This window comes from Artemia sp. Qi Xiang Cuo, chromosome 1 (assembly GCF_049724085.1).
Source record: "Artemia sp. Qi Xiang Cuo chromosome 1, ASM4972408v1, whole genome shotgun sequence".
NCBI lineage: Eukaryota > Metazoa > Arthropoda > Branchiopoda > Anostraca > Artemiidae > Artemia > Artemia sp. Qi Xiang Cuo.
Genome location: NC_142794.1, coordinates 25,002,766 through 25,016,024, shown reverse-complemented (window position 1 = coordinate 25,016,024; position 13,259 = coordinate 25,002,766). Strand labels below are relative to the sequence as shown.

General features: G+C 35.8%; 1 protein-coding gene across 1 annotated transcript in view; it reads left to right on the top strand.

Moving 5' to 3' along the window:
• Ocrl (Oculocerebrorenal syndrome of Lowe) overlaps window positions 1-13,259 on the top strand; it is a 126,798-nt gene that overhangs the window by 65,268 nt on the left and 48,271 nt on the right. The window contains 2 exon segments of the mRNA XM_089095911.1: window positions 465-600; window positions 2,740-2,919. Of these exon segments, the coding sequence (XP_088952037.1) occupies window positions 465-600; window positions 2,740-2,919 (316 nt within the window).

Genomic DNA, 13,259 nt, shown 5'->3' with positions numbered 1-13,259 from the left:
TGTTGGTTGTTTACTATATTTAGAACAATTTCAACACCACAGTGATTTCAACATTTCAGTGATTACAAAACACATAATAATATGTAATTGAACAAATAACTCTGAGCAAATAGTCAGAGCGAACTACTCGCTTAGGGCAAAACGAAAAAAAAACTTTGAAATTATCAAGACAAATAATGGTTTGGTAAAGAAAAACTTCTTGCGAATATTTTAAAGCTCATGAAAAATATTATATTATCGTTAAATCATTATATTATACATTATATTATTATATAGATTTATATTGGGTTTATCTATATTTGTTTATCCTATTTAATGTTCCTATATTTTTTATAATGTTTGACCATATTTGACCATTTTGATCGTATTTATGTTCCCACGTTCCCATATTATGTTCCCATATACCATTTTGATCATATTTATGTTCTCGCGTTCCCATATTATGTTCCCATATTTTGTATCAGTGAGAAAAATCGAGCACCTGCTTGGACCGACCGAATTCTGTGGAAAGCAGATGATGTTGACCAAATAGTCTACAGGAGTCATCCTTCCCTCAGAATAAGTGATCATAAGCCAGTTAGCAGCCTCTTTGAAATTCCGGTAAGAACTTCTTTAGACGCATTTATAGAAATTGGTTCGAATTATATCAGTACATGACTGGTTTAGTTTTAAAATCGATTAGGACACGTTCTGCAGATGAAGGTTGACAAATTGCCATAGATCGTTCTTGTCAGCCAGCCATCTTAGGCCAAACGAAAAGCAAGTCGTCCCCGCATGGGGCGGGAGGAGGTCGTAAGGAAGGACATTAGGGGAATTTGAATTTCTTGGGAGAAAGCAAAGAGGGAGACTCTGAATAGATTGGGACGGATGAGGGACTCTGTTGGCCTTCGGCAGCACGGTGCTATCGTAAGTTGATAGTAGTAATAGTAGCAGTCGTGGTAGTAGTATTAACCTAACAACGGAGAAAATTTGTAAATATGATATATAAGGTAAATAAAGGTAAATAACATTGCTTTGGACTTCGCAGTCCCTACTGATGGTGCTGATCTCTGTTTCATGGCCTTTCATCCAGGAAGTGCAATGGGGGGGGGGCGGTTGTGGGCAAGCCATCCTATTCTTTCGCACACCCTTCCTGTTCACCTTCCCCAGATTTCTCCAGGCACCCATTTAGAGGTGGGCTGACTCTGGCTGAGCTTACAGAGTCACGCCACTGACCCCCGTTCCAAACCAAATAACCTGCAACCCCAGGGCTCGAACCCCTGTCCTAATGTACAAAAGATTTTAAGTCTAGCATGCTAATCACTCGGCTAGGAGGTCATTTGAGTTTATATAGAGAAGAATGGAGCAAAAAGACTAAGAAAAGAAAGATGAAGTAGGAAGATTAAAGTAGAAGAAGACCAAATAATTAAATAATGAATAGAAGAAGAAAGAGGAAAATCAGACAGAACAAAACTCCATAAAAGTAAAAGATTATTTTACATATTCTCAATAAGAATTCTGTATCCTCAATATCGAGAATATTTTTGGAGAAGTTGATTTTGCTAAAATGCCTACTAGGAAAATTATTGAACTTTCCTCACTTTTCTGTTACTTTCTGCTGTCAATCACATTGTGTTTCACTCTGCATCAATCTTTGTGTCCATCATTTTGTGTTGCTTCTTATTATGAATTTCCTCATCAGGATATCAAGCTAAGAGGCAATGAAGACTTTGTCGCTAAAAAAAATGACATTGCAAGGTTATTAATGGTCTTAACTGGTGCATGGAGGGAGGGGTGAGTAATACGACCTTTCTCCCGAGACTGACTCTAGAGACCTCGGAGAGTTTGAAAAATAGATGTTAATTTTTTTTTCTTACCCCCTCCCCCCAGAAATATCCCCTGGTCGATAAATAAAATACGGGGAAATCGATTGGGTATTTTTCTTTTCTGGGATGCTGAAAAATAGAGTTAAATTCTCCAATTTTGACAAGAATTTGGTTGAACTTTTTCTTTTTCGCCGACAAGAATCTTGATAAATACGGGTATGGATACGGGTATTTTTTTTTATATCTTTTATATCAGACTTAAATTTTAGACATGATAGTAGTGAAATGGTAAAATTACAACACTTTTGAAATCAAGGCAACCTGAAGTTTTGTCAATATTTGAAGAAGGGAAACTGTATAGTTACAGTTTATAAATATAAAAAAGTGTGCAGTTATACAGAAAGAATTCTATATATAAGAAAAGAAAAAGCCATGCTTTAAATTTTACTGAAGTTACCCAGTCTCCATCGGCTCTTTTATGCTGTATTTTAAGAGAGAAAATAGAATAGATATCTATCTATTCTCCATCACACTCTGTCAAGTAGTCCTCCTTTTTTCACAGTACTTTTATTTAGTAACTCTACAAACTAAATTTTCTACATTTTTTTTTTTTTAATGAACTCCGTTAATTTTTCTTACATGTTGTTTTTTTGACGGGCTGCATTTTACATACTCTAAAATTTTCTACCAAATTTGATAAGTCTATTATTTTTTTTTACTTAAATTTACACTAGATTATTAATTACAAAGCAGATTTTTAAGTTTATAGGACGGGTAGTGCTTTTCACCGTGGGTCTGCAACTAGCTAAATTATTTCCTGTTTACATTAACGAGAAACTATAAAATATAGACTAGAGTAGACTGCAAATTAGGTGCCCTTTTTTAGTTTAGCCCATTTTTCTTATTCTTAGCCCTTTTCAATTCCTACTTTTAGATTGCAGTTATAGACATTGTAAAATATAAGAAAATTTATGAAGAAATTATGAAGCATTTGGACCGACTTGAAAATGATTATTTGCCTCAGATAGCAGTTACTAGGACAGATATCGATTTCGGAACAGTGCGTTTCCTCGAAAATAAATCGAACTTTTTAACGATCTCAAACACCGGACAGGTTAGTATTTGTTCTTGTTGTTCTTGTGATTTCATCAAAATGTTGGTGTCTTCAGTTAATATTATCTGAAAGTATATATTATCCTACCTCTGAAATTATATACAAGGGCTTGTGGTTTTTTCACTAAATGCCCGACGTAGAATCTTCCATACTAGCATAACTTCTTTACGTTGCGTTAAGTAATCTTACGGAGCAAATTTTGTCCGTAACATAGGTAATGACAAGGAGATTTAATCTTTACATAAAATTTTATTTACTAAAGTTTGCGTTATAGAAAAGTCAGTGTAACAGCCACTAAACGAAATTTCCGGATGAGTAATTAATACATTTTTAAAATAATTTTATAAAATTTTCTTCGAAAGCCTTTCACGGTTGCCTTTCAGCCAGAGGTTGAATCCTCATATCTATTCCACATTTTTAATTTTTGAATTGTTTGCTTATGATGATTGTGGTGATTTTAGAAGATGATTATGATGGTTCTATAGATTTTTCGCTAGTCTAATGTGAAAAGACTTGTATACGTGTATTGGGTTACACTTCATGTAAAGTAACTTACCCACTCAGCATACCGTCCGCTTAGTGATATGTTTACACATAGCTTGGATAGTATTTACGAAAGCAGATCAAGTCACGAGTTTCGTAATTTCTATACAAGCTAGGTGCCGGTATATAAATTTCCGTCGTTGGTTGGGTTGAACCCATATCCGCCTAAAATCTATGCAATTATCTTTACCACTGAGCAAGCAATGACGGCCCCTCAACAGATTCTTCCTTGTAATCTCATGTTTTGTTTAACTTTTTTACTTACAACTATAAATCAAAATAAATCGAATGGACGAGAATTTTTAGTGATATGGAGAAAAATCAATATAAATACACAATATACCTGTTCTTACTTGTGCTTTTTATGGCACCAGATGCGGACACCTTATCCAGTATCTAGAAGACTCCGTATGATCAACCTCCATTTTTCGCAATCTTGTGACAGCTTCTCGGCAAAATGGATCCTGGAGCTACCCCATCTTCTACCAAGCTTAAGGAAGCTACCAATGGGCTCGAGGTTGTTTATGGCAATCGCTCCCCAATTCTTCAGTTGACTGCTTGGTCGCCTAGGCCAGTCTGGCAAAGGAGCAGCTGGAAGCACTTGCTGGATGATGAGGTTGTTGGATCTGGTTGTTTTCTCTGTTTGACAATCCTGGTGATGGGCCACAGCAGTGATGGTGTACATCAACATTAGAGAATTTTTCGGAGTATGGTATCTTCAGGATTTTTCGTAAACAGTGGCGGTCAAAGACTTCCATAACATAGAGATTAGATGCCTTAAATAGTCAAGACTCGACTGTATAGACGAAAATAGACATAACAGCCGTTTTGTTGACAAAAATTGTCTATTTATGCTGAGATACCGCTAGTTCCAGAAATGGTGATGGAGATGTGAGATAATGGTTTGGAATATGTTGGTTATTGTCTGAACGGCAAGGTCACAGCCCTCATGAGAGTCAATCAATAAGCCAAGGTAAGTGAAGCAGTCAACTTCTTCTAATTTTTATTCCGTAAAGTACAGTCTGGTATTTGTGCTGTATGTTTAGGTCCATGACTATAGTTTCGGACGTGTTGATCTTCATACTCAGCAGCTGAAGGAAATGTGCTATTATATTCAGCATTTCTTGAGCAGTTGCGGGATCAGCAGCAAGAGTAACACTGTTGTCACCGTAATTCAGGTCGGACACATTGTTGCACAGTCCAGTAACTGTACCTTCAAACTAGAGTCCCTTTTCAAGAATTTTGTCTATATAGTAGTTAAGAAAAACCTTGGGCAATATGCCTCCTTTTTTTGCACCACTTTCCACATTGAAGGGCTCAGTTTCCTCATCCAGTACTCTTAAAGTCGATTTGCAATGCTGATTTGTAAGGCTTCTGCATTTTTACGAATCCAACCAGCATACAATCCCTTACCATCATTTCCAGAGGTCTTCGTGGGTCAATAGTAACAGAATAAAAAAAAGTGTTAATTTGAGGGATGCTATATCGTTCGCACTGTTGGAGAATAAGAGGAGGATCTAGTCATTGCACCCCCTCCCTCTTGAAAGTCCACCCTGGTTTCCATGTGACCACTCATCCCTCGCTGCCTCGAACCTTCTGAGCAAAATTAATCGCAAATATTTTTGTAAACCTAATATATATGTTAAATAAACTAAATAAATGTCCCTGTTTATTTAACTCAATTAAATTTGTTAATAATCAGTAAAAGAGTGGTTCCCTTCTTTTCTCAAAAAGTTTCTCCGCGGCTTTTACGCAAAGTAGATTAGACCAGTTTATAAATATTTGACAGCCCAATGAGAATAATTACGTTGGAACTGAAGTAGACTTTAAAATTGCTCTCAAAAAGATAATAATAAAATAAAACTGTAAACGATTTTCACAACAAGCAAAGTGTTTAGTAAGGATAATGAAACAAATATTCTAACTGAATCGTAATAAAACCGATAGGGCAAATTGAATAAACTGGTTTACGAGGCATTCTGTAATCTGCCATGGTAATTTCAGTCTATTTTCCATAGAACAATGGTTTAGATGTGAGTTTTTTTCCTTTTATTTTATAATCTTTTGCTTTATCTTTTTTTTATCTTAAATTGTAGTTTTTGTTTCTTTTTTTTTCATTCTTTTCTTTCTATTTAAAAAGATTTGTTGATGTGAAAATGAAATATCTGATTATTGGGGTGTAAGGTACGGGGGTCACCACTCATTGGTGCAAAAATGGTGCAAAAATGTTGCTATGCCACTTACTCGAGGGGGAGAACCACTTGTCGGCCCAAATTATAGTGGGATTCCCGCGCTTACCCCAATGGTTCCGTATCTATCGGGTATGTCAGTGCCCGATTTACAATATACCCTACCTTAGGGTACGATAACGTGATCGAATGGTCCCAGGGGCCACTTTAAGGCCAAGGGTTACCGGTAATATTTCTAACTATCTCTTTGGACTCTACCTAGGCTAAAAAGTCAAAGATTATATAGTATAAAAAATCTTACTGTATTCAGTCACGGTACAAAAGGAATTAACTAAATCACACTTCCAATTTTCCCCCAGTCCGCTCAGCCGGCCGCGTGCCGGCGATGGGTGGTGGGTAAATTTTTCCAGCCAATCCAAAAGCTTACTAATTACTGGTCAATCATCCCTAACTGCGCACTTAATGCCTCGTGGTCCTTGTAACCAACTACGCAATTAGAGAAGGACAGAAAATGGCGCCACCAAAATTAAAGGAAAATTAATAATTATTACTCGGGGAAGAGAATAATTAAGGGACCAAAAGAAAAGAATCTGGGAAGGACATTTATCTAAACAAACTGGGACCAAGGGTTCCAACACCTCCCTCCTAAGATAAATGGCCTGCATCCCCGGTGGATTGGCTGAAAACTCAGACCTAAAATAAATAACATTAAACTCAAAATCACCAAACTTGTATCTTCTCTTCTTTCTTCCACCAGTGCTTGCACTTCCACCGCTTGGCTCAGGATTCGTCGCCATCCACACGTCTCTACCGTAGAACCACCATGGTCTAATCGTATAGCATCTGCATTAGGTTTTGAAAGTTGAAGTCCCCAAGATTCGTAAAAATTCATTGTGCGCAGCACAATCAAAAACAAAAATTTTCTCGCTCTCAGGAATTTATATTTGAGAGGAGCAGAGAATCAGTTCCTGGCACTTTCGATGATGCCAGCCATCATAAAAAATTTTGCTGCACTAGCCTCTTAATTTCCATCTGTGGAAACAACCCCAAATCTCAATCAAAAAATAACTTGTCCCTTGGCATAATTTCAAACAATCCAAGGCCGAAAATACACAGGCCTCTGAAAACGATAGGGGTACAGGGAAATAAAGTAAAATTTTTGAGCGAACCATGAATCGCTTTTTTCTGGGTCCCATCTCCTAAAATAATCGAATGAATAATGCTTGGCGATTAGGGATGAAAATAATATTGAAGACTGGAAAGACAAGGCTTCCGTAAAGGGATCACAAATTGTCTGCCAGTTGTGCATTGAGGAAAAGGGCTATCTTTCACGTCTTCCCGCAGGGGATCTTCTCCAAGAAATTCCTCCCCCTCATAAAGGAACAAACCCTCTTTTGAGTTGATCAGACCAATATCAGATTCCTTCCCAAATTTCTTCCATCCAACCCAAAATTCAGTACCCTTCAATCTTTCCGTAACCCGTTGTTGACTGGTTGATTCTGTCATGATTATCTGTAGTTTCTCTTAATATGTCGTGGGTCTTCTCCCTCCTAGGTTTTTTCGTCTTATTGTAATGTTTTAATTTTTCCAGTGGATTTTGGACCTCTTTGTCCCCCCTATTATTTATGTTATCAAGGCACAGCCCATCCAGCATTTGTTTATTTTTCGCCACTGCAGGCTGAATCTCAAAATTTTGTCTCTTTTGTACACTTCTCTTTTCATCTCTACTTTTCTCAATTTTGTCATTCGTGCAAAATAATAAATCATCGTTAAATCTGATTTGGACTCCAGTGTCGTTATCTTTGACTGCATTTCTTTATTGTAGTTCCGTCTTGCATATTTTTTCTCTCTTTTAGTCTTCTTTACTTTTCTGCGGAATTTGTTTCTGCGGAGAAACAAATATTTCGTCATCAAATGGGAACTGAACTCCGACATTTGGTTTTTCATATTGTACTAAAATTTCTCGAACTCTACGAGGAAAAGCGCGTACAATAAATTTCGTCTCCTTATTCTGTGGTACAATCAGCGCTTCGTTTTGGCCTGTACTTGTTAGCGTCTCATATTCATTAAAAGTGTTTTCTAGTTTTCCAGTTTCTGGAAATTTTCCAGAAAAAATCATTCTCGCGCGTCTTATTTTCAATATTTTGTGGTCTTTTTACTTCTGCATCCCATTTTTGTGGATTATCAACATTTTGAACACGAGTATCAAGCATTTTGTTTTTCCGACAGGGGGCGTCGCCTCCCAATTTGTTTTATGTGCCGGTTCACCTCCCCCGTAGCCAACGAAGTTATATATTTTTTCATCTTAGTGTAATTTTCCCACTGTTAAAGAAGTCGCTTTTAACGATAGGAGATTTCCGATATCACCAAAGTCTCCTCTTACTAAAACATCCACTGCTAGCGTAGGTACTAAGCCTACTTTTATCGTTTTTTTTTGGATTGTACCGTCGTTCTTTGCAATTTCTATTCTAACCCAAGCAGACGGGCATGGGTGCTTGTCTCCATAATAACATAATGTTGTAAATTTATTTTTATGGTCTATCTCTCTTCTATTAATTAGGTCAGTTCGCACATAAGTTTGATCACTGCAAGAATCAATTGCTATTTCAACTGATTCCCCGTTCAATTTTCCGTATATCTTATGCGACTCTGCAAATACGTAATTTTTTCCCCTATTATGGGTCATGGCCCAGGCTGTCGTTTTATGTGGTTTTTGGTCATATTTACTGGGGCAGTTTCTTGCAAAATGCCCCATGGTACCACAGTTATAGCAAGTTAATTCTCCTTGCGCTGTGTTATAGTGCCTATTTTTGTTATACTCTTTATATTGAAATATGTCTGTCTCCTCAATTTCCTCCCTTATTTCGGTCCATCTTTTTGCCATTTTCGCCATTTCTTCGCTTGTTTTTGTGTTCTTTTCTTTTAAATATATTTTCAATTCTCTGTGGGTATTTTCTAAAAATTGTTCCATTACTGTTTTATCTATCACTTCCGTCAATTTTTTTTCATCTCTTCCGGGTCTTCATATATTTTATAATTTTCTAAGTCTAGCCATTTTAAACACATATCTGTCAATTTGTACCCGAATTCTCTATATGTTTCGTTTTCTCGTTTTCTTTTGCTTCTAAATCTTCTTTGAAAGTGGTCGGGAGAGAGTTGAAACTTTTCAAAAATGGCTTGTTTTAGTCTTTCAAAATCTTTTGAGTAGTGCATTGGTAATGCTTTATGTGCAATTTTTGCTTTGTAGTTAAGGAGGGGCTGTATTCTTGTCACCCAATTTTCTCTTGGCAATCCACTCAATTCTGCTGTTTTTTCAAAATTGTATATGTATAAATGTACATCTTCATTTTCTTTCATTGGTTGAAGGTTTACTGCCTGCATTACCTCTACTGTAGACGATTTCTGATGCTCCTGGGAATTTTTCCCTGCAACTATTTGCATTAGTTCTCTTCTATCCTCTTTATCTGCCTCCTCCTTTTTTTCTTTGGCTACCCTCTCTCTCTCTCTCTTTCTTTTCTATCTTCCTCCTCCTTTCGTTCTCTGGCTATTCTCTCCTTCTCCATGACATTTAATAGTTGTTGCGTCATATCTATTTGAGTACTTTTTCTTGAGCCCCTGCTGGAAATTGAGCTTCTACTACTCCTGCTAATTGGCCTACTATGATTCTCACTGTCTTTATATTCTCTTAATTCGTTTTCTGAGTCTGTTCGTTCTATAATATTTTCTCTTACCCGCAACTCCCCTACATTTTGTACCTTCTCTGAAGGGTGAGTTGGTTTTGTTTTACCCGTACTTTCATGTACTGATTTTTCTTCATGTATTATCGCCACTGTTTCTTTTGTCCGGGTTTCTCTATTTGGGAATAATTCTTTCTGAATCTGCCTTAAACTCTTTTCCTCTTCCATGGTTTGTACCAGAGATCGCTCTATTACTGATTTTGTTTCGAAGATTTCCCCTTCACACGTCCTAGAAATGTCTATTTCACCTGTTGAGCGATATATGGTTCTATCTGATGGTATTTTTCTTAGGGTAATTCCAGCGGGAGTCACATACAATTGTGTTTCTGAATTCTATTTTTGTTTTACTGCAGTAGATCTTGTCTGAAATCTCTGTTTGTCCGCCATTATTTCAAGGTTTGCTTAACGTCTTCCGTCCAAATGAAAATCCTTTTACCAATGTCTTCTTTTAACTTTTCGTGAAAAATTTTTGCGTTTTAATTTGCCGATTCTACGTGGGCACCGCAGCCTCCTTTATCTCACAAGTTAATTATTTGCGTGGTATATTGATTCTTCAATTTTATTACTTATTTTTGTCTATTTACCAGGCACAGCCCAGATAATTAATATAATTTTATTAGTGTAATCACCATAGGCTAGTCTTTAGGCTAACTCAACTTGTCTCTTCGAAAACGCGGAATTCTTTTACTATCAGGTTTACTGATAGGACCTTTTCTTGCTGCCACCACTTATTGGTAGGTTACAATGCCACCAGTATTGGGGGTGTAAGGTACGGGGGTCACCACTTACTGGTGCAAAATTGGCGCAAAAATGTTGCTATGCCACTTACTCGAGGGGGAGAACCCCTTGTCAGTGCCCAATTTAAAATATACCCTGCCTTAGGGTACGATAACGTGATCGAATGGTTCCAGGGGCCACTTTAAGGCCAAGGGTTACCGGTAATATTTCTAACTATCTCCTTGGACTCTGCCTAGGCTAAAAAGTCAAAGATTATATATGATAAAAAATCTTACTGTTTTCAGTCACGGTACAAAAGGAACTAACTAAATCACACTTCCAATTTTCCCCCAGTCCGCTATGCCGGCCGCGTGCCTGCGATGGGTGGTGGGTGAATTTTTCCAGCCAATCCAAAGGCTTACTAATTACTGGTCAATCATCCCTAAGTGCGCACTTAATGCCCCGTGGTCTGTGTAACCAACTACGCAATTAGAGAAGGACAGAAAATGGCGCCACCAAAATTAAAGGAAAATTAATAATTATTACTTGGGGAAGAGAATAATTAAGGGACCAAAAGAAAAGAATCTGGGTAGGACATTTATCTAAACAAACTGGGACCAAGGGTTCCAACACTGATGTATAGTGTATATTGGTATATTTGATGTATGCTCGTCTTTTCTTTTCATTTGGGTTTAAATGGAAATGTAATCTGGTCTAAGTAATTATTTTAAAACTGTTCACTCGAATTGAAAACGAATAAAATGACGTCTCCATGCTTCATTCCTGTCAATACTAAGAGCTATCAAGTTATTTTTAAAAGGATAACTTCTGAAGAAATTTTGTCTTGTTAAAAAAAAGTAATAAATAAATTTTGTTATAAATATCAGAAATGTGTTAAAAACCTAAGCTAACCAAACCTAATAAAACCTGACCTGTCATCATCAAACATTACATTAAACTGAAAAAATTTACTGACAACGCTGACTAAATACAAGGAAAAAAAGATATTTCGGACATTCATGGTATCATATATATATATATATATATATATATATATATATATATATATATATATATATATATATATATATATTTCCTGAAAGTTTTACTCACCTGGATTTATTTCTTTCTTTAAGATAAAAAAAAAGTTTGCTGAGAAAGTGATTATCTATTCCATAGGATTTTAAGCTGAGGATAAAAAGCATTTTTCAAACATAAATAAATTAAATTTGAAAAGTCTTTGTCTCAGTTGAATGTCTTTGAGCTTTGAATGGAAATGTCAAAATGCATTATCTGCAGTATTACTTTTTTCCTCATAAAATTCAATTCGAAATTGCCCATTCAGCAATAATTTGTATTCAAAGTAAGGAAAAAAATCTCCAATCAAACATCAAAGGATTGACATTTATTTCATTTCTTCCTTGGGGAGTTAAGAGGAAATAAATAAATCTCTCATTTACACCATGTTGCTGGATAATATGGAAATTTGATAGCGTTAAGCGGAAACTCAGAGGAAGCCCTAACGAAGTCATTAAAAAGTCCCTTTTCTGTTTGCCAAATAATATAATTTCTTTCTGGGAAAGACAAGAGGGTAAATAATACTGGGAGTTAATTCCTGGTGGAAATAAAATTGACCTGAACGATAAAAGACAAAAACTATGTGTATCATTTTTCCAGGTCTTCATTTTCCTGGCCTAAACACAAGGAAAAAAAAGTGATGCAGTAAAAAAAAAAATCGGAGATAGTGTTTGAATTTAGTATAAAAAATTATAAAATCCCCTTTTTCTATCATAATAAATTTTTTGCTAAAATCACTTTTTTTCTCCATAAAAGAGACGTCTGCTCCTTGTCTTATCTTCAATTTGATAGCCATAGCCGCAATTGGCCACCGTTTGTTTTTAAAAATTAACGTTTTCGTTGGACAGGCGAAATGTTTGTTTGATTTTTTTTTTACATATCCTCATAATATATTTGCGTCTCTTTACTTTATATTTCTTTTTTCTTATGAAAGTTCGAACGTGACTAAACTTCAAAAGAGATGTACACAAATGGGCATGTTATTTTACAACAGGAATCGAAATTTATATTCTTTCTTATTCTATATTATGAATTTATTCAGAACCTTTATTAAAATTATTTCAGATCATTATATACTGGAAAAGATTGTATTAAAGAAATCTGTTATCAGTTTACATCGACTCGGTATGGCGCTGGTTCTAAGCGATGAAACCTCCCTCCTTATATAGGGAAGCTCGCTCTAAGCATGAAATGCTTAGAGCCTAACTCTTAGCTCCCTTAGAAAATTATAATCAAAGTTAAACACTTTTGTGAGTTAGATACCAAAATCTGCAATCCTTATAAATTATTTGGTATCTTTCAGACTGGTGACAGAGAAGAGTTGTGTTTTGTAATGGGGATTAACCTTTTCTTTTGGAGCTTTTAATGATCAAAGAATTAATTTGTTCCAAGAGTTAGTATTTTCCATGAGATTTAATGCTCTTTTGACATTGACTAATGTGATTCCCAAGGTTGAACATTTTTTTAAAACTTAAATTAAAAGCCCAATTCGTTAGACTAAGGGTATTCTTTTGATTACTTTAATCCTATTTTATTCCACCTGATTTAGCTGTTGAGATATTTAGGAGTCTGTTTTTACCGAATTGCGTTATATCCTTTTACACTCGGATTGAGATACTACAATAATTGTCAGTTTACCTTTGTCAACTTGGACATAGATTACAGCATATTCTGTTTATTACTTCAGTTCGCTTTCTTTCATCCTATTCAAATCTCGAGACACTTGGAAGTCTCAATTTTTACCTGATTGCTCTGCAACCCTTTCTTTTATCGGATTCAAACAGATTGACATACATACGATAATTGTGAAACCTAAACTTTTGTCAAAGATAAGGAGTCAACCATAATGTGTTATGTCCATTTTTAGTCTCAGATTCAAACGGATTGAGATACGACGGATTGAAAATAATAATTAAAAGATCTAAACTTTCGTCAATCACGCCATAGTCTACAGCAAGTTCTGTCGATTACTTCAGTCTGTTTTCTTCCATCCTTTTCGACTCTCAAGATACCTGGAAGTTTCTGTTCTTACTAGATTATATTTTATCACCTTTTTTTGCTCTTGGATTGAGATGCA